Here is a 21,646-nt window from a genome sequence, read left to right as displayed (position 1 = left end):
AAAGATAGAACTTTTCAGTTTTAATCCAACAAATGAAGAGGGTCCTGACACAGTAAAATACCACTGTATTGCTAATGCTCTACAACTGTACATTAAAAATAATTACTATCTATAGATGTAAAAATAGCAAGTTTTATGATAGAGTAAAACACAGTATAGAAACCACTCAAAATGACATAGAAACCTCTTAAACAACTGAGGCATTTATGTAAGTATTTCTCCAAAAGTATTAAACAAAACACAGTTCCTACTTACTCTAAACATCCCCCCACCTTCCCCACAATCTGCCCTAATTTAATTGATTAGAAAAATAGTAGTCTCAGTCACTATATTTTGCATTCTTTCAGAACTATCTAGATTCTCCATTTTCTTCAAGTACAGCAGAATAACTCTTCTCAATACAGTACTACCCTGAAGTAAATTATTTCCCAACACTACAGAATTTTGATAGCAAGTATTTCAGATTAATTTTGAAGGCTAGAAGAGGCCCAGGAAGTTTGCAGGAGGGCAATTAAATTCTGAATGCAAATTATTTACACAAACATTAGTGTACTGTAATTACAGCATAAAACTTGCAATGCAGCTGATGAGTGCTTTTAACAAAAGCTCCAAATGAAAGGGAAGAAAAAAAGATTACAAAATAAATAATCTAAAGTTCTTCATGGTAGAAACGTTCATCATGAAGCTGCCTACCATAATCTGTTGCTTCGCTGTTAAGAAACAAATCCTGGTTCTTAAGAATTTCTTCTTCAGAAAGTTTTTTATCATCATTTAAATCCATTTCTTCAATGAGGTGCAGAGCCTGTAAAAGAAACAGACCACACATGCACCAAGTTAAAACAATTCTGGGTTTTGCTTATTTATATATTATAGAAAGAAGGAAGTCTAGCAGTAAAATGAAGAACCAATTGCAGAATATTGTAGTTGTAGCTCATTCACCAGTATTTCATAGTTCAAAGCTAACAGGCTGTGCAGCATCTCTACTGTACCTCTCATTTCTGAGAAATAGGAGTCCTGCTATTACATGGGCTTTGTTTTCATTTGCTGAACATCTACGGATACAGTGATTTAGAGAATCCTTCTGTTCCTACTTTTCCTGATTGGTTTGGCTCAATGTAACTGAGCCAAAAATAACGGGCACTAACGTCAGTCAAGGGGATTTTAAAAGCACTCTGTATGGCAAAAGCTGAAAGATTAATGACAAATATCTTGGCCAACACATGTCAATTCCTGAAAATGGAATAGATAGTAATTTTTCTATTTTTGTATTGTTTAGCTACTGGGTTTTCTTAAGTCATTTTGAAATGCTGAAATGGGAGTATGATACTGTGACTTCAAACAGCAGTTTGTGACTGAAAGCAATGCTACCTTCTCTTTAGGACAGGTGGCTTTGCTAAGCCTTTACATTACCCAAAGGAAAAAATTAGTACATTAGAGAAACAAATAAAACAAATTATTTGATGCAGAATTGAGCTATTACTGCAGCATGGCCTTGCTGTAAGCCAAAATTTGAAAGATAGCTTAGAGCTAAAAAAACCCCAAACCAAGGAAGCCAGCACAGGTATGAACACACTCAGCAGCACAGAGCTGATGTCAGAACTCAGTGCTATTTCTGTGAACTAAGCACTGACCAGAGCCAGAAAGGGCCATGCAGAGCCCCAAGTACAGAAATACTGCCAGAACAGCTCAGTGTCTGACAAGGTCCCACACGGCAGCACCCAGGGCTGCTGCTGCTGCTGCTGCTGTCCCCAGAGCCCAGCAGGGCCCAGGGGGAGCACACGGGCTGTGTCTGGCACAGGGAGGGGCCTCTCCTCCCCAGGAACATGAAGCTGTGGGAAGACCTGGTGTTCCTGCCATTCTGAACACCAAAATCCTCCATGGTAAAGCAAAGACATGGAAAATTTAGCTGAGAAGTTACTAGAAGAAAGGCAGCAATCCTCTCTACTGCAGTCAGGGACTGGAAACTACCACAAAAAATAAGATAAAATGAGAATCCACTTAAAAGCTATTATGCTGTTCTACCTCTGATTAAGCCATTTTAATTAGCATCATCACAGTTTGCTTTACACCATCTTGAGTCACAGAGTACTTCCATTTTCTTGTACTTAAAACAAGTTTTTAGTTCTATAAATTATGATGATTTATCCAGTTAGAAGAATTACAATCAATTTCTTATTTCAAAATTATTCAGCTTCTTTTGGTAGTGCATCTCATTAGATTTACCTACAACAACTAAAAAATTACTTCTTAAAATTCTGTACCCTTGAGTCAAAGCAGATAAGCTATTTAAACATGCACAAAAGCACTTTGTTAATTTACAAACATTTACACAATTAATAGGAACTTCACATTTGCCTAATGCAGTTAAAGGACCTGCATTCCTTGTGAAAGTGAAGTTAAAAATATACGCAAAGACCTACTGATACTCTTTTTCAATAGCTAAGACATGATAAATCTGAATGCTTCTCTCATTTTGCTGTGATCCTTCAAAATTCTCCTGCAGTAATTAAAATCTAACCAGCAGTCAAACCACGAACCTCCTCTTGTGCAATACCCTGATTGTTGGGTACTATCCAGGACAGCAGCTCTTGAGGGCTGAGTTTGCCATCATGATCCTTGTCATAGTCATTCACAAACCGGTCCTTCTCAACCAGGATCCATTCTGGATCTTCCCTTGCAGCTAGTAAGACACAATTGCAGAGTTTAAAGCCACTCTTCACTTTAAAGCAGGAGTTTTCATCTTTTCTCCTAAGCAAATTCACTTATTCTCATAAAACATAACCTAAAAGTGATGCTACTAAACAGAAACAAACCCTAATGGGCAGAGGAAAGTAGGGAAAGCAATTTCATTTACTGTCAGTACTTATTTGCACACTTGTTTTATACTTACCTGATGTACAGGAATTGCATCCCGCAGCCTACAGCAACCTTAGACTTGTCCTTAACTCTTCAAGAAATCGGGAAGTAATTAATCAAAATTATAAACACTGCACACAAGCATGATCTGGCTTTCTAAGCATTGTGAAAATCAGAAGTAGCAGGTATCACAAGCAGGTAAGTAACAGTTTAAAAATAATTACCATTCTATTATTAAGCAAGAAAGAGTGAAGTCTCTCCTTCCTAACATTTGGTTTTGCAAGATTTTCCTTTTATGTCACAATTCACCACACACTGTTGCCACAAACTACAGCTAATTATGAAATCAGAGCCCCCATGCAGCCTATTAGTCATTTTAAAAGTGCTGCAGGAACACTGTCTGCAGAAGAGAAAAGCTGAAGTAGTTTGTACAATCACAGCTGATTCTCAAGTCTTGCTAACAAGCTGTGATGACAAAGCTGTTATCTTCTCTATTACTGCCACAATTTCACTCCTTTCCAACAACTTTTTATAGGCTGGCTTGGAAAAGCTTTCATGTTAGAGCAGGAAAAAGATAAAGAACCCTGTAGTTGCATCAGAGATCTGTTGTTTTTACTGGCTCTGACAAACAAAGATGGTTATAAACAGGAAATTCCAGGTGGCTGATTAGAGTGAAGACAAACAGATTATTCCCCTGGTTCTCCATATCCTCCTCATGTGGCTCACACAATTCTCCCCAGCTAGGATCCCATTCAGAATTTGCACTTCTTTGGGCCAAGCAGACTTTCCACAAAACTGAAGTTACTGTGCTTTTTGGAAAAGGAAGCATTGTTTGTCCTAGCTTTTAGCAAATCAAATACAGTGTGTAAAATATTCACTGAGAAATACTGATAGGCATCAGGTAAGTGTCCTTCTTGTTAAAGAAGGAACAGATCAGGTTTAAGGAAGGGCAAGACTGGAAAAAACCAAACCCAAACAAATCAAAGAGTGAAGGCAGCAATCAGGCTTCTGCTACCTGGAATGGTGCAGTGACTTCCCCTCCATCCCTCTCACAACACACTCAGCTCAGTCCTGCCACAGCAGGGCTGGTAGCTGCTTGCTCAGGCTGATCCAGGCCAGGGCACTTTACCCTCACACTCCTGCTAGCTGCATCTGCAGATGTGTTCAGCTGGCAAAAAAAGGCTGCACCTTGTTTCAGCTGCATCCTTTGTGGTCAGGAATTCACTTCAGTCTTTCAGAAAACAAGAAGCAACTTGGAAGGAAACTGCGGAATGGGCTACACACAAACCACCACCAAATATACATGGGGCAGACTGAAATAAGGAGTCTACTATGCCCAATTTCAGAAAACAGAATTATCCAAGACAGAAAATCTTACTCAGAATCTGTAGGTGTGTGAAAAGCTGAAAATGAAGGTGCATCCAATTCTCCCCATTCCAAAAGCTTTTGTTAGTTCCCTCTTTCACGCCCCTTCCCTTTTCTCCTTACTTGGGTCTCTTCTGTAATCACCAAGGAATTCTTCCAGGCTAACAAATCCATCACCGTCTTTATCATGTTCTTCTAAAGCCTCCTGAATGACAAAGTCCTTTTGTATACATACAAAGAGCAAAATTAGCAACTCATGATCAAGAGAAACAGCACTGAATCATTTTAGAGTAACGACATACCCCTTAAATGAAAGACTCCCTCATTTCAAATCTCTTTTTGTGTTTTACACAGGCTAGCGCAGTAATTGCTTCCTGTGCATTAAACAGATCTGTCCTGAAGAGTTTAGAATGTCAGATTTCATGAAAACCAAATCTGAAAGGTGTCCATAGAGCTGCAATCCTTCAACACAATTCAAAACTGCAAAAGCAGCTGAGGAACATGAATATGTACAAAGCTCTATCATCTCATTTCACTTTTCTTTTCATCTGGTGGATTCACTAATTTGCATTTTTGCAACTTAATTGAATTGTTAGGAGAACTGATTGGTCTTTTGTCCACCAGAGAGCCAAAATGAAAGCTAAAATCTCACTAATGGATTTGCAGCCTAACAGATGCAAATGAGAGAGGTGGCTAAGTCAGTCCAGTCCCCAAAGTTGGGGATATTTGTGCAATCCTAGTTCTTGAAACAGATTTCAAAGAAAAGCACTGAACTCCTGCTCCAGCTCCAGACCTCCAGCACTGGATCCACAAGACGTTACCTGATATTTAATTTGGGCTGTCCAAGCCATCTCTATAACTGCTGCACTTCCTGTGGTACTGGGGCTAGGGACACACACAGGCTGATAAAGATTCTTACCGTCATGTACTCCACTTCTTCAGGATGTTCAAATGCAATATATTCATCCACATTTAGAGCAGGAACATCATCTCTATTAGCTTTCTCAAAACGTTTTTTCTCCTTTAAATGAAGCTTAGAAAATAGATTTAGTTAGAGCCCTTACTGGAAAGGAAAAACAACATAACAGTAGCTGGCCGTGAGCTCATTAGGATATTAATGGTTTCACATTACCTACTCATACTGATGTTAAATTTTCACTGAAAACAGCTCGTTGAGAGCAGTAAGAACAATACTTTTAATCAAGATGGTTTCATTCTAAGAATTGCAAAACCCCCTGCTTTTTTCAATTTAAGGAGCCATTTAAAACACACTAAAGAGAGATAATGAAAAGACCAAGAATTCTCAATTTTATATGTGCATTCTCCTCTAAAAGTCATCAATTCTCAAAATAACAAATTGGAGTACAATGATTATACTCAATGGCAGCCATTGCAAATTCCAGAATTTACATTTTAAGGACACTTAACCTTCTGGATCTACATCTCATTTATGTCAAGGGCTGCCTGTAGTTCAGAGAAGGTCTTGAAAGATCATGTATGTAAAATGTCTTTTTTGAAGCCATTTTAAGGCCAGATTCCTTTACTACAGACTGCTGTCCATTACACGTGAATCATTTTAAATAGAAGTCACTTCTCTAATCTGTTCTAGGTATATGTATTAGCATGCCATTAGAAAAGAAATAATATCTGATATAAGCAGGCAAGTTCTTATTTCTGAATATCCCACACTTCCTATTTCTGTCTTCCAGATGTGCAAAGACTTCCTATTTTACTCTTGTTTCATTTTGCACAATCTCTTTAGACAAAATATAGACCCACACCATTGACAACCGATCTCTGCTCAAACTGCACATGATGTGAACCATGAAAATCTTGGAATCCCATCCTTAGGTGTGCTGTGCTATCAGTGTGAGTGATCTGGATACGGGAGTAGCCAGAAAATCAGAGATCATAAACACTTGAGAAATAACCATTTGAAATTGTACTTCTGGTTTATATTCTACCTATTGACACTTCTCTCAACATCAGGCTAACCTGATGAACACAGAGCATAACATGTAACAAATGAAGTGTAAGATCTTAACTATTCTGCGAAATAGTTAAATGTCCTCTTAGAGAGAAGCTGACCTTAGGTGGGAGTTTATGAAGGCAATCCAGAAGGATTACAGAAAGTACTATACTGCAATGTAAGCTTAACTACTGAAGGAGAAAATGTTTCCCAGTGTTTTTTGGGAAGTGATGAACAAGGACGCCACCTTCTGGTAAATTCCTGTGGTTATCTGATGTCAATCCTAAACTGTGTCTTACTCTTCATCTTGATCAGAGCAGGACCACTAATTTGCAGTCATAAGAAAAATGCTGAAGGTGACCTGTGGTGCTTGTGCAAGGCTGCTCATTTGCAATCTACTGCTGGAGAAGTCAGCAGGCAGGAAAACCCAGCAAGCATAAGATCATAACAAAAACAAGGAGGTCTATCCCAACTTATATAGATATAGCTCTTTATGTATCTGTGATGCCAATGTGTCAAACATGGTATCAATATTTTGACTGGAAGTTCCTATGGAAGTCTTGTGGTATATAAAAGCTATGTAATTATTCTGTTATGTGACATTCCAAGCATTACAGTTTGTTTATTCAGTGTGTAAAATCCTCTGTTCACTATATTAGTTTCACTTCTGCTAACATCCTGTATTATCTACTACCACTTTACTAAAAGCAGACAAAGCAATCCTTACACAAAAAATAAACCTCTGGCTAGAATAGTCTAAAACCACACTTATTCTCTTCCAGAGAAACATTTACATATACTTATAAATGTGGAACTTGAAAGGAAACAAGTTCTGCTATGTGGTGGTTCTTGGTGGAACCTTTTCTCCTTGCCTCTCTTGCCTCTTTCCCTGCTTAAGCATCTGCTTTCATAGATGTGACTCACACACAACTTCTGTGTTTAAACATCCATTTTTAGCTGTGGGAGTTGCATTTTCACTGCTTAAAGAGTTTGATGGCTATTGCTTTCTCTGTGGGTCTCTAATGGACAGGCAGTGTTGCAGCAGGCAATCCTGACAGCCCACACGGAGTGCCTGAGCAGTAATGAAAGAATGGAACAGTGCAGCCAAGGGGTTAAAGAGCTTTCTTCTGCTCCAGCCCCAGCCCTGCTGCCCCTGCTGAGGGCAGGACCTCACCCAAAGGATGCAGCCTGGGGTTAAGATGGTGGCTGGAGACCACGTTCTGCTGTAGGACTGTCAACACTCATGCTCCACTCAGCCAGCAGAATACACTCAGGAGGTACCATTTCATCGTGTCTTTATTTTGTCAGTAGCAGCTTTAATACTCCACTACTTTCCTTTAATTACTCCTCTATCTCAGCACAAAGTGTTAAACATATGCCAGCTGCTCTTTTTTCCCCTACCCATCTTGTTCTGTCACAATAAACAAATATTGCTGCCTTTGGCCAACAGCTCACAGGAGCTGCTGCTGAAACATTTTACCTGGCGAAATGATTCTTCTTCTTGATCCTCCAGGACAGTGTTCTCATCAAAATCAATTACACGATCATACATTTGCAAGTTATACTCCTTCCAAGACACCAATCCATCACCATCTTTGTCATAGTCACTGAAGTGTTGCTTAGCTTCTTGTGTAACATAATGCTTAAAAGACTGCTGTATCCAGGAGCTCAGCTCATCTGTAAAAAACATTAAAAATACAATAAAGACAATCAGAATCATCTGCACCATAAAAATTGTGACGATCCCACAGATCTGTTCTGTCTGGAATATAGTTCACAATTCAGATGAAAGCATACAGGCAAGAGGTTACTTAAAGCAAACCAGTCTGTTTGCTCCATGCTGTGGCTCTTTCCAAGGTGACTGAAGGAGGGAACAGATCACAGCTACAGACTTCAGGGTTTTTTAATGGTGATGTGGCCTTGTCCTTTCAAATCTGAAGGAAATCAACACTATAGCATCATTTCTTTTTTCTCCAGAGCTTTATGAAAATGAGTCTGAGTATGGTTTAGACAAACAACTCTAAATGTAATTTGGTACCCCAAAAAAACATTGTTCCCATCACTCTGGGGTTTATTTGGAAAATCCACAAACTGAAATAAAACTTAATTTAGTACTATTGCCTTAATTACCCAAAATAAAATATTAACTATTTATATAGAGCTATTTTCCCTTTACTTGGGGCTGAAATCAAGCCTCATAGTTTGGAAAGGTTTTTTAGCTGCTTGTTTTTATATAAATGTAGCTAAAAGAAATAAAACTTAATATACCAATGAACTGACAGAGATACATTAAAGTTACTTCATTTAGAGAAGATTGGGAGAACATATTCTCCCAGTATCTCTCAGCTATTTTCAGGTGCCTGGAAGGGAAAAACATCTTCCTCTGCATTGCAAAAATTATATGTCTTAATCAACTCAACTGAAATCCTGCTCTGAAGAGTCATGATGACTAATAAAAAGTCCTACAGAAATCACTACTTTGACGTAGAAAAATCTTACAGCATTTTTTAAATACTAAAGTATCTTATCCTGTCCTCCTTGGCCGAGGCATCAATACAACTTTATTAGGTTTATTTAAATATCCTTGAAAAGCAGCAATGGATTTTTTAAAATACATTTTGATTATTGAATTTATATTAGCAAAGGGACCAGCTTGCTAACAGATTCTGTGAATTGATAGAACATGCAAGGCTTGTGCACAAACCAGCACTGCCTTATAAGAGACTGCAACATGATTTCTTAAAGATAGGCACCATTAATTAATGGTTTATTTCCCAGCATTGAAGGTGTGAGGTGCAGCCATGTGACCACGTAGTGTCCAGTGCCATGAATCAGAAATATTTAATACTCCAACATTGGAGAAGCAGCATTAACATGTTTCATCTTCTCTCCCTGTCAGCCTTCAAATGGAGGCACCACTAATAAGGAAAATGTTCTCAAGAGTTTTGCAATACACTGAGGAATAACTGAGCTCACAAAGCTTCAGTACCATAAGTTTCTTAGTGTAAAAATACATTGCACTGTGAGTTCCACCTTTCCAACTTTGGGAAGCGAAAGGAAGACAACTTTTCATTACACTGAGAATCAGATTCCAATATATACACCATGAGGATGGAGTATGGGTGAAATTCCTATACTTTATATAGACTTTTTCCCTTAAAGCTTCATGTTTTGAGCTGCCTGTGGTGTATGACAGGGATTAGCCATCCCACTGAAGCTACAAACTATCTCACCTCTACACAGACCTTGCGGGAACACAGAAATCAGGGTGCAGTTGATTAAATTCAGCATGAAAGGCAAAAAGTGAAGGGCATTCAAAAGATAGTCGATCTTGTCTTTAAAACCACATTTTGTTCTCTCACCTAGAAAGCTTCCTGAATGTTTCCTATAAGTTTAATGAAATATTACTGTTCTGCCATTTGACCAAGGATTCTGCTTGTTTTGTTTGTGCACATGAGAGACTCTCTTGTCAAAATCACAGCAGAACAAAAAAACAAGATCATAACAAGGTTTAAAATTAAATTAACATTACCATAATGATGTACTGAAAGAAAGGGCCTGAATTTACCATGGAGTTCCTAAGTCTGACAAAAACCTGTCTGGGAAGAGCCATTTGACACTGTACTATGATGAAATATGGTCCTTCAATGTCACTTGGTGTCACCAGGTACTGAAGCACACCCATGCAGTATTACAGCTGCAGTACTTTCCATCTTAAACCTGCTCTCTGATTTGCACATAACCAGATACAAAGACAGAAACACATTTGATTCCAAGCATCTTCAGACATGCAAGGAGCAGGTACAAGTGAAGGAGGTGCCTTCAATCTGATACTGCTCTGACCCACACTAACTCTTGCTGGCCACACTCTTTCCATCACAGAATGGATCAGGTTGGACACGACCCGAGTGGGACATCTGGTATAACCTCCCTGCTGAAGCAGGCTCATCCCAGAGCACATGGCACAGGATTGTGTCCAGAAGGTTCTCCAGCACCTCCAGTGAGGGGGACTCCGCAAACTCTCTGGGCAATCGGTGCCAATGTGCAATCTTTGCACATGAAAGTTCTTCCTCTTATTCAGGCGGAATTTCCTGGGCATGAGTTTCTGTTCATTACCTCTTGTCCAAGTAGTTTGCACCACCGAGGAGAGCCTGGCTCCACCCTCTTAGCACCCTTGCTTTAGGTATTTACACACATCAGTGAGGTCCCCTCTCAGCGGTCTCTTCTCGAGTCAAACACAAACCTTAGACACTGAGATAGCCTCTGGATGAGCCTGTCAGTGTTTCTAACTCACTGTGCAAGGGCTCGTGATGTTTTCCACGGGGATTCTCCCCAGCACAAGAGCCACGGGCTGTGTCACGGGTAGAGCGCGTTTTCCTCCCGGAGCAGCCCGGCCCGCCCGGCCCCCGCCGTTACCCTCGCTGAGCAGCCCGTCCGCGTCCGCGTCGATCTTCTTCACGATGTTCCTCAGCCGCCGCTGCTGCTCGTCCGGGCTCAGCCGCGCGTACTCCTCCGCCTCCTCCTGCGGCAAAGCAATGCGCCCGGTCAGCGGCCCGGCCCCGCACGGCCCGGCCCGGCCCGGCCCGGGGAGCGCGCCCGCCCCGCGGCCCCGCCGGAGGGGCGGCCGGCCCCGCCCGCCCCCGGCCCACCTGCCCGCCGAGCAGCGCCTCCCGGTCGTACTCGGCGCGGTGCTGCCCGCTCGCCGCTCCCAGCGCCAGCGCCAGGCCCAGCGCCAGCAGCAGCGGCCGCATCGCGCCGCCCGCCCAGAGCGACCCGCGGCGAGGGGCGGGAGGAGGGCCGGGGGCGGGCGGGGGGCGCGGCGGAGGGTCGGGCCCGCGGGCGGAGGGTCGGGCCCGCGGCGGAGGGTCGGGCCCGCGGGCGGAGGGTCGGGCCCGCGGGCGGAGGGTCGGGCCCGCGGGCGGAGGGTCGGGCCCGCGGGCGGAGGGTCGGGCCCGCGGGCGGAGGGTCGGGCCCGCGGGCGGAGGGTCGGGCCCGCAGGCGCCCGGCGGTGTCGCTTGGGTGCAGCACTCGCGATTCAGGAACTGGAACGAGCCTCTGTCGCCCAGGCCTTTCTTGTCTACCGGCGGAAGGCACCAAATACCGTCAGGATACACTGACAATTATCCAACTTTTAAACATCAGTGACGCCTGGCAGATTGAAGTGATTTATCACAGTCTGACTGAGTTCGAGGAGCGTTTGGATGTGGTAGGAGTGATTCCTGGAGATGCCCTGCACAGGATAAAGAGTTGGGGTGGATGATCCTGATGGGTCTCCTCCAACTCGGCATATTCTGTGATTTTATGATTACCAGAATTTCAGGCAAGCATCAACAAAGCCTGCAAGGGGAAGATGATCAGAAAACAAGGTGCGCAAAAGGTTTCTACCAAAAAGGAACAAGCATTAGTCTTGCTTGAGGGCCCAACTCACAAGTAACACTTCTGAGGCAAAGAGAAAAGGAAGGGAGGCTTTGTAAGAGTTATTAGTAAGGTGGATCAATACAAGTTTTAATAACTGTTCAACACAGATAATAGAAAGCTGTAAAATAAATTTAACCTCATTAACCACTCAGACAAACTGAAAATACATCGAGTAAATGAGCGGGGGACTCCCCAGAAATATCATTCCTAACAGCTGTCACATTAAATTGGGATTGCTCTGATCCTGACCCCACTGTGGTCAAATTAATCATTGTTACTGGGTTGAGATTTATGAAGGACCATCATTGGATTTGTTATTTCTCCTTTCAATACAAGGGTATTTTCAACATTGCTCCTTTAACCAGAAAGAAGTGAGATTAACCTACCTGTGTTTCCACAAACACAATTGTTTAGACAGAGTCCCCAAGTAATGGAAGTTGCTGCACTGTCCAGTCCCTTCAGCAGTGACAGTGATGGACTGCTCCTGGTTCACCTCCAATTCTATTAATTGTGAAGAGCTATGACAGTTCATTTTGAAGATCCAAGAGTAAAATATTGTAATAAATCAGTAAACATGTTATGGCAATTTCCTGCCCATATAAGAAATGTCTTTCCATTAAAAATCTAATAGTGAGTTAAGTCTAATACCTTTTATTGGTTTAAATGTCAAATTTCCCATCAGTATTTAATAAATCACATATACAAAATGTGAATTTAGTCCTACTACTTGTGGCATGTGTAGACAAAGCAAATCCTATGAACAATCAAAACAGAAATAAGATTGGATTAGTTTCTGAAATAGCACTCAGGATGCTTTGTTTTCTCTGTCTGATGCATTACTAAGATCGCAAAAAACGCTGCATATCTCAAGGGCTGACAAGTGTATCAAATTAGACAGTTCAGTGCCTACACAACTTACAAGACTACATTTATTATTATGGAATTCATTATATCCTATACATTAGGAAAAAAATCTGGATCTCACCAAGAGGGAAAGCAGAGGAAATCATATTCTTCTCTGTGTCAAAATATAGCCCAGACCCTTCCCAGCACACAGTTAAACCAGGTGTATGGTAAAATTCAACATCATTCTGGTATGAATGCAGGGGGAAAAAGAGAGAGGCTTTTCTGTTCGCTCCATTATTTTAACCTCGTGCATAGGAAATGCACCACTATTGTAAGTTAAAAGGGAGTATCAGTGGAGTTATTTTGAAATCAGAATGCAAGTCATGCTATATAGAACTTTTCTGTGCGTTGAATTTCCTGACTTTTCTGGAAAATGTGCCCTTCCCTCAAGCCAATTCACATGCACTCTATCACAAATTTGTTTGGAGCCATTCTTTTGGTCACAAAAAATGAATGTTAGAAGGTCATGTTCAGCATGTTCTTCTCTGAGAGATCTGCAAGGGTAAATCGGGCCTGTTGGATTGGCAGCATGAGAGCAGTTGTCCAGCAGCACAAACACCAGTTCCTGAACAGTTATTTCTAACAAGTCAAGGTATCCATCCAGTGTTCATTGTAAGTTTGAGACATTTCTACTTTTCGGTTTTATAAATAACTGCCCGACCTGAATAAGCCATAACTGGTTTTATTCTAATGCATGTAATTTATACACTGTGAGAATAAATTGTTTGACAGTAGCTTTATTTAGATAGGCTTCCATTTTGACATATTTCCCTAATTTTATTGTCACCCTTTATCAACATTTTAAGCTGCATATGAGATGGTCTGTCGAAGACCTGCATGCAAAGATTATCCTTCCTTTTTCCATTATAAAAGTTGTTGATTTTGGTACATAGATTTAAGTAAGGGAAAAAACTGAGCAGCAATTTGTTTATAAAGGTCATCACATTTAAATATTCTGTGTTTGGATTTCAAAGTGAGAGTCATTTGCTTTAGTAGTACCCAAATATGACTTCTTGAGTGTTCTAATTGTTTCGTAAGACTTGCAGAAAATATTTTATATTCTGCAGACATTACTGACCTGTTTTTCTAGTTCTTTGCATTTAGTGCAGTTATTAATATCTGAGGAAATAGGTTATAAAAGGAGATTCTTCTGATGCTGTGTCTGATTTGGCATCAAACCAGAACAGCAGGATTTGATGTGACACAGTATCAGGGCACTCAGCTCAGCCACACACTGAGGAGGCAGCTGTGGGAACTCTAACTGATAAATAATAAACAAGTGCATTATCAAAAGGTGGCAGTGTGAGGGATTTGGATGGGAACTTTGTGGCTCTGCTCTGATCCACAGGCAAGTGATGTATCATTTTTGGGGGATGTTGTTGCTGCTGCAGATCCAACTGAAACATTGATCTCCCAAGCCATCTATTCCCACCCTTGCAGGACTTCTAATGTTTTAAAGATGACAACCCGAGCTGTCGAGGTTATCATTTAGGCCTCTTTCTACTCCCTATTCCTGTCACACTGAGGGAAATGGATTATTCTCTTCGCACCATGGTTTTGCATGCTTGAACACTCCTACCACATCTCCTTTTGTCTTCTTTTGGCTTAATATATTCTTCTTGTCCTGTGTTTCCTCACAAACCGCATTTCCCAGGCCTCAGACCCCATGAGGAAGGCTGGCCTCTTCACAAGCCTCACCCGTCCTTAGGAACTGCAAACTGGACACGTTAGCCCAGCTCACACCTCAGTGCTGCACCCCGGGATAAGGTGCCTGTATTATTATACCTCCACCACGTGTATTGCACACAGTTATTTATGCTCCCTTTCTCCCAGCTCCCCGGAGTGGGGAAGGGCTGGATGCTGAGGGGCTGACACCCATGGTGACCTCAGTGCTCACACGGCACAGGAAGACGCGTTGGACTGACAGCAGCTGAACATGAGCCCAGCTGGGCAGGAAGGGCGATGGCACCTGGGCTGCACCAGTGATGCTGTGGCAGCAGGACCAGGGCCGTGATCATCCCTCTGTGCTGGGCACTGCTGATGCCACACCTCAAATCCTGGGAATAGTCTTGGGCCCCTCACGACAAGGAAGACATGGAGGGGCTGGAGCGTGTCCAGAGGAGAGAATGGAGCTAGGGAGGGGTCTGGAGCTCCAGGAGCAGCCAAGGCAGCTGCAGGGGCTCAGCCTGGAGGAAAGGAGGCTCAGGGGAGACCCTCTCATTCTCCACAACTTATCGACAGGAGGTAAGGATTGGTCTCTTCTCCCAAGCAATGGTGACAGGGTGAGAGGGAATGGCCTCAAACTGCAGCAGGGGAGATTTAGGTTGGACATCTGGAGGGATTTTTTTCACAGAAACAGTGATTAGACATTGAAACAGGATGCCCAGGGAGGTGGTGGAGTCACTGTCCCTGGAGGGGTTTAAGGAAAGACTAGACATGGCACTTGGTGTGTCGGTCGTAGCTGGGATTCGATGATCCCAGAGCTCGAGCTGGCCCTGCCCGAGGGGCGTGGGAGGCGCGGGCCGGGCTCGACCCCAGAGGGGCGGGTGGAAAGTGCGGGACAGGTGAGGGCGAGGTGAGCCCTCACCGGCGGGCAGCGCGCATGCGCGGGCCGGGCGGGCGGTGCCGGCGCGGCGGCGGGCGGGCGCTGCCGGCGGGATGCGATGACGTCAGCGCGGCGGGACGCGCGCGGGCGGGACGGCGCGGCGCGGCGGAGAGCGTGAGTGGCCGGCGCGCGGGCCCGGCGCGAGCGGGCAGCGCGCGGGAGGCGCGGGCAAGATGGCGGCGGGCCGGCCTCACCCCCCCTCAGCCCCACAGCCCCGGGCGCTGCCCCGGCGGGCGGCTCCGCCACACGGCCCGGCGAGACGGGCCAGGGACAGCCTGGTTGCTACAGGCGACCGGGAGCGGTGGGTGTGGGTCAGGCCGGGCCGTGAGGGGGAAACGAGCTGTCCGTCTGAGCCAGCCCCTCCCGTCGTTCCCGCGCTGCCTGTGGGGAGACTCGGACTCAGCCTGAGGGGGATCCCGGTGCTTGTGATCGGTTCTTTAGGCTGTACAGGCCCACCCCTGCAGAGTGGGAGTTGTGTGTGGGGGGGGAGAGGCACCCGAGCTGAGGAAATTCACTGTGAACTCGTATAAAATGCCACATGATAAATGACTATTTGCATCTTAGAAACTGCTAATGTCGTTCCTAGCATAAACCCGTGGTCTTCCTTTGATGTCAGAGACAAAATCACGGTTGACAGCACAGTAGGTCTCACAGCGTACTCAGGGTCTGTCTTCTCTATGCAGTTGTCTAAATACAGATTCTTATTTCTACATTATTTCCAAATGAACTTGACTACTGGAAAGTACATGGGTCTTCATGTTTTCTCCTCAAATATATATGCCAGTTTAATGAGCTTTTATTATCCCTCGATTACAATCAAGTTAGTTTGGTGTACAAAAGATGTTTTCTAAGATGCTTCAGTGTTTGAAGACTCAGTGGTGGATCTGTTCTGATGGCTGAAATGATGCAGAAGTACAATCTTTGTTTTCAGAACTCAGCTTCCTTCACCCAACTGCAGAACATTTTGGTTTGTAGGATTTAGTAGGTTGTCTTAAGGCATGCAGACATCTGTGGGCTTGTTGACACAGGCTGGGTTATATCCTTTTAGAAAATTCAGCTGTTTATGTAATGTGAGAACAGGTGAACAGCCTGCTTAAAGCATTGCAATTCATGGTAAAGGCCAAAAGAATCTGACTTTGGATCTGATTAAAGGTAATCTTGGTTTTTTACCTATTTTTGGATAATTTAGAAGCATCTTTAATTTCCATTTAGCATCCAGTTCTTCAGACAAGTAAAATTAGACTGTTTGCACTCAAATCAGCAGCATTTTAGAATTTATCAACCTTGAAGCCACAAATTTAACTTTATTTCAGAATTGTTAACACTGCTCTGGAAATTCTTGATAAACCTATAAATATGTGTGTACTTCCTTCATTGGTAGCAGTGGTTCTGTGTTACAGCTGCATGAAGTATTCACTTTGTCTGAGCTGACTTGTACAGGAGCCTTCACATCTTACAGTTAAATGACAACAGAAGTTTCAGTTTTATTCTGCTTCATCAGTAATTAGCTGATGCTGATTGTTAGTGCATCTCTGATTAATTTTTCTTCTTAAACTGAATTGCCCAGTTCACTGTCACAGGAAAGATTATTCTGCTTGCATGACTGTCCTAGAGCAGTCTGTGCAATAATTTATTTGAAATTTTGATGGTCTTTGTACTGTTTACTCTCTGACATATAAAATTACATTTTTCTGTAGTGTCAGTCTCACTTTGTTTTCTTGGACTTTTGGCTGGTTTTAGTGTGGAGTAATGCAAACGCTTTACAAATAAAATTATCTTCTGACAACCTTACTGTCCATGACCTAAATGCTGCCAGCAAGCTAAGAGTAGTTTTAGAAGTGGTTTAAGTTAAAATAATTAATTGCTTTTTTTTTGACACAGGTATGAAAACTCAATGGGGTCGTCCAAAAATGTAATAAGTGAGCCTGTTGATGCAGAGGAGGGCTGTAACATGATGGTAAGACATTCAGTAACTATAACACCATATGGCAAAGTGTTTTTTCAACAGCAAGATAAACTAATTTTTCATGTTGGGATTCATTCATAAATCAGTTCATTTGTACCTTTTATGAAAGTATTGATTCTAGGAGCTTAATAACTTTTACTCATTAACACTGGAGAGAGGAACCTTCAAAAAGAAATTTTATGGTAGAATAAATTTGAGAATTTCTTCTGTTTTGCAGAATTCCTAGTTCTGTTAGTATCTGGGCTTTTTTGCATTCATTCTTTTTCAGATGACTCCTTTTTTAAGCTGCTTTCATCCAACCTGTGCTGTAGTGTAAGACTTTAATGTTTGGTTACACTTCACAGTGTGGTGTTCTTAGCAGGAGCTGAGGTTAGAGCTGAATTAATTTTCTTTGGGAATGCAGTGGATGAAACTAGTTGGTTTGTTTACATCAATATATTTATATCTATGAACACCATTAAAAACAGAATCCTGATAAAAGTCCTTTATAGTCATGAAAAGAAGCAGTACAGATTAAGTATCAAACATTTGCTATTTAAGGCTGAGTAGTTTCTGGTCCGTCCTTTTGCCTAAGGGCTGATTGTATGCAGAGCAGTGGCAGAAGGTAACTTTGGATAGTTGAGCAGCAAATAGCAGGGATTCAGGCTGAGGGAGCAGTCAGGAACCAGGTGTCAGTGTCGTGTCTGTGGTGTGAGGGAGGGGACTGTGGTGAGGCCTTGTCAAATGAGAGGGCTGCTCATTCCCACTCTGGCCTGTGGCACAACGATTTGCTGTTCCTCATTGCTGACTCGTGTTTGGGCGTCCCTCAAGGGTTTGTTGGGTTTTTTTGACTGATGTCTGAGTTATGAGATGAGAATTTTAAGTTAGGCTCTAGTTTCATTATACAAAATACCTTGAAATGTCATGATGAGATACTTACTGTTTCCTTTTAAGCTTTTCTGACTTGTATAAGGATAGATAATTTAGAAAGTTCGTTTGTTGTGGACTAATGCAAAGTTTTACACTCATGTTATTAAACAACAAGGGATTAAAAACCCAAACCACACTTGCTGCAGCAGAAATGGTACTCTTACTGAAAATTCCTAGCAAGAATATGCAATTAGTTGTATAGAATAAGGATAGACTAGAACCAGTTCTGCACAGATTCTGGGGTTTTTATGTGCTTTATTTGAGTTGCTTTGGGACAATACATGTGATTTTCTCTGCCAGAACTTCACAGATACAGCAGTGCTGTTTTTTCCTCTGTTGTGTTGCCTGCCCGTGTCTCTGGGCAGGTTTGTGGAGCACTAGATGGCACACTGTGACTTCAAACAGGCAACTGAAGACATCTGGATGAGAGAAATCCAAGTTGAAAACTATTACACTAGCATTCAAGTAAAAGGAGTTTCTCATTTGTGTTGTGATTCTTACTGCCTAAATAAATTCTAGCCACTCATCCGCTATATTTGTTTTTAGTGTAATTTTACTCTGTTTTCTTTCTAAAGATGTAGAATTGGTTCCAGGCTTGAGCCATACGATGGTAAGAATGCAAAGAGGAAAAATTTACCTCCTGAAAATTTACTGCTACAGAAAATCAGTCTGTTCGTGCCTAAAATAATACTTAGGTTTATTTAAGTTCTTTGTGGTTGAGTTTGCCAGTGTTTAAAGCTGACGTGGTCAGCAGTTTTGTGCTATCAGGGTACAGAAGTTTATCATCACCGTACATAGTCTGGCTTTGTTGCAGATTATTTTCTGAGTATTAACTTTCCTCCATTGTAGAAGAGGCAAGATTTTATCTGATTGACATCTGTCAGTTGATACAAATACTTCTTAATGTATTTGGTTTCGAATATCTTGTGATGGTGCATTTTACAAGCACAAAGAACTGTGTTTATTAGGTAAATGAAGTGCATCCCCAGTGTCTCTTATTCTGTCGTTGAGTGGTTGCAGCTTTGTAGTAACAGCCCATCACAGTTGCCAGGAAATTCTTTCTAGGTTCTTGTCTTCTCAGTGAGAGAGCTGGGCTTTCATACATGATTCAGATGGTTCCTGTACAGCTCATGCCTTTCTCCAGGCTCTCACCAATCAGCCAACACATGTACTTTGGTATAATTAGTTGTAATTGACACAGGGTAATTAAAACATTTGTGAAGTCTGTTGTGATGCTCCAGCATCATTGACAAGCAATTAAATGAAAGTGATGTGGTGTAAATCTGCCCATGTTGAGGGCTGGGTAGTAACTCCTATGGCATACTGATGAGTAAATCTGCTTCTGTGCAGAAAAACGGGGGTGAAAATGGATGCATACACCTGTGTCAGATATGTGAGGAAAATTCAGCACCTGTCCCCGCCACTCTGGATGGTGTAACCACATGCTGGATTAAATCAACATGTCAGACCAAAGATTTCCCTTTCTCGTGTACCCATCCATGTATTTCTTGTTTTCAGGCTTCTTTCCAACGCTCCAACAGCCATGACAAAGTGAGGAAGATAGTGGCAGAAGAGGGACGGACAGCAAGGAACCTGATTGCGTGGAGCGTGCCTCTGGAAAGCAAGGAAGATGATGGTATGTGTGTAACAGTCTCCACCAGCTCCTTGCACTTCTGTTCCTCTGTCAGCTGCAGTTGCTGGAAATATTTTCCTTACGTAGAATTTCTCTATTTAAAAATGTTCTGTTTACCATGCTTAGTATAATTTAGAATTTTTTTTCCAAAATGTGCCTTTCAGTTGGCAGAACACTTTATAAAACCTTCTTGTGACAGATTAAAAACTATTTTGTCTGCAAGTAACATCTAAAACTCTAAGCAGTTTTCTTCTGCTGATATTATCAAGATAGTTATATAATACAATGATGTTGTCCTAAAGTGATCTCTTGTAACTGGGGAATTCAGAATTGTAGGGATGACTTGGAACTATCTAACGAATTGCTCCCTGTGTTCTAAAACAAAGAAATTTGGAAGTTTGGGATCACTTCAGCTTTGATAAATGCCAGTGAAGAATCTCTAAAGAAGGGGATATGTGGGGACAGGTTTCTGTAATGCAAGTCCTCAGGACAGTTTTGTTACTGTTGTAATACTCTCTTGTGGCATGATGACTTAAGGAGCCAGGAATTGACTTTTATTTTTATCCTCCTCAAGCTGTTCCAGATGTGTGAATGCTGTTTTTGAGAACTTCATCTCAAATATTTTGGTAGCTGCATATCCCTGTCCAGGTGCTGCACACAAGTGTCTAACAGTAAAATTTTTTTATGCTATGAAGGTGGTTGAGCATGGGAACAGTTGCCTTGGAAAGCTGTGGGCATCATCTTCCTTGGAGATGCTCAAAATCTCCCTGGACGTAGCTCTGGGCAGCCTGGAGGTTGAGCTAAAGGATCTCTAGAGGCTCCTTCCAACCTCACACAGCTGTTCTGGGATTCTGCCAGTGGAAAAGATGTGTGTAAAAAATGTTATGTCTTCAGTTGCAAGATAATTCACCCTGTCTGATGCAAAGCCGAAACTGTCTTTAAACAGAATAGAACTGGGGCCCAAAGTATTTCTGGATTCCAAATTACACTTCTGGGGAAAGCAGTGATGTGAGTGTGTGTGTGGTAAAGGAACATGCAGTCTATTTCAAGCAGTATTTTTGAGCAGCTTGTGGGTTGATTCACTTTCTGTGTAAAGAGTTTGTTATCTTTTAATACTACCTTGCTTGTAATATTATTTTAGAAGCTTTAGGACTTTTTCCTTAAACATGACTGTGCGTTATAGATGAATGTTTGCTCTAACAATTTCAGCTAAACCATTATAAATGAATGTAAAAGTGAATTTTTAGCTTTCATTAAATAGTAGTTATGTACGGTAATTAAAATCCAAGTAGCTGTATTCATTTCCTTCTTTTGGTCATATTAGCCCCATTGTAATTTTTAAACTTTGTCAATGGTGCTTTCTTGTTAAAATTTCTTAAAATTAAATTACATGCTGACCTTTTTGCACAATGCAAACGGTCTGATGATTATTGCCTGATGGAAAATTCCCTGTGAAGAGGAACCTGTGGTTAGCGAAAGCCGGGCAGCGCCAGATCCTTCCTTTATCTCTTGACCCTTGCCTGGCATGGAGGTGTTTGTGTCGGTGTCGATGAGCTCTGGTTCATTCTCTGCTGATCCTCCCATATGTGCTGTGTCCCTGAGGGATGATACAGCAATATTGTGGATTAGGAGAGTTCTGACTTGTTCAAGGCTTGTGTAAATCAGGCCAGTTGTTCAAGGTGCCTGAGCCAATCCTGCCGCTCTTTTGTACAAAACAGAATTTTGTCTCTGGGTGGTTTCTTCTGCTCGTAATGTTCAGAGGTATTGATTTAGCAGCACCACTGTGTGATTTAACATTTTAAATTATATACTGTTATTCATAATGAGGGTTTTATTTCCCAGACACAGTGAAGGTATGAGTAAATTTTTATTACTAGGGGTAATGTTATAGAGGGTTGATTAATTAAAATGCTGAATTCACATTTTCATTGTATCCTTTTTCTATTCCCTTTAAAAATTGTGTGCTTATTTTCTTCTTCCTGTTCTTCCTCTTGCTCTGAAAGACTTGTGTATTTTACA

At 42.0% G+C, this 21,646-nt stretch overlaps 2 protein-coding genes across 5 annotated transcripts in view; one reads left to right on the top strand and one right to left on the bottom strand.

Moving 5' to 3' along the window:
* Positions 1–5: 5 nt before the first annotated feature.
* On the bottom strand, positions 6–10,998 carry RCN2 (reticulocalbin 2). Of its 2 annotated transcripts, none has more exons than XM_063412220.1 (7): positions 10,840–10,998; positions 10,607–10,712; positions 7,671–7,867; positions 5,141–5,254; positions 4,345–4,441; positions 2,538–2,680; positions 6–802 (listed from the first exon to the last, which is right to left on the bottom strand). In XM_063412220.1, exons 1-7 carry the CDS (start codon positions 10,939–10,941, stop codon positions 650–652), a joined length of 912 nt encoding a protein of 303 aa, XP_063268290.1. In that variant the 5' UTR covers positions 10,942–10,998; the 3' UTR covers positions 6–649. The 2 variants fall into 2 exon arrangements, with proteins under 2 accessions (XP_063268290.1, XP_063268291.1); XM_063412221.1 differs by having other exon boundaries at positions 5,141–5,242.
* Positions 10,999–14,739: 3,741 nt separating this feature from the next.
* SCAPER (S-phase cyclin A associated protein in the ER) overlaps positions 14,740–21,646 on the top strand; it is a 137,659-nt gene continuing 130,752 nt past the window's right edge. Inside the window, exons 1-3 of one of the 3 annotated variants that reach the window (XM_063412436.1) lie at positions 14,740–14,758; positions 17,001–17,076; positions 19,513–19,630. In XM_063412436.1, coding sequence (XP_063268506.1) covers positions 17,014–17,076; positions 19,513–19,630 — 181 coding nt within the window. In that variant the 5' untranslated portion in view covers positions 14,740–14,758; positions 17,001–17,013. The other 2 variants (XM_063412435.1, XM_063412434.1) reach the window with 2 other exon arrangements.

The sequence above is a fragment of the Prinia subflava genome, chromosome 15 (assembly GCF_021018805.1).
Source record: "Prinia subflava isolate CZ2003 ecotype Zambia chromosome 15, Cam_Psub_1.2, whole genome shotgun sequence".
NCBI lineage: Eukaryota > Metazoa > Chordata > Aves > Passeriformes > Cisticolidae > Prinia > Prinia subflava.
This window is presented reverse-complemented; position numbering and strand designations above follow the sequence as displayed.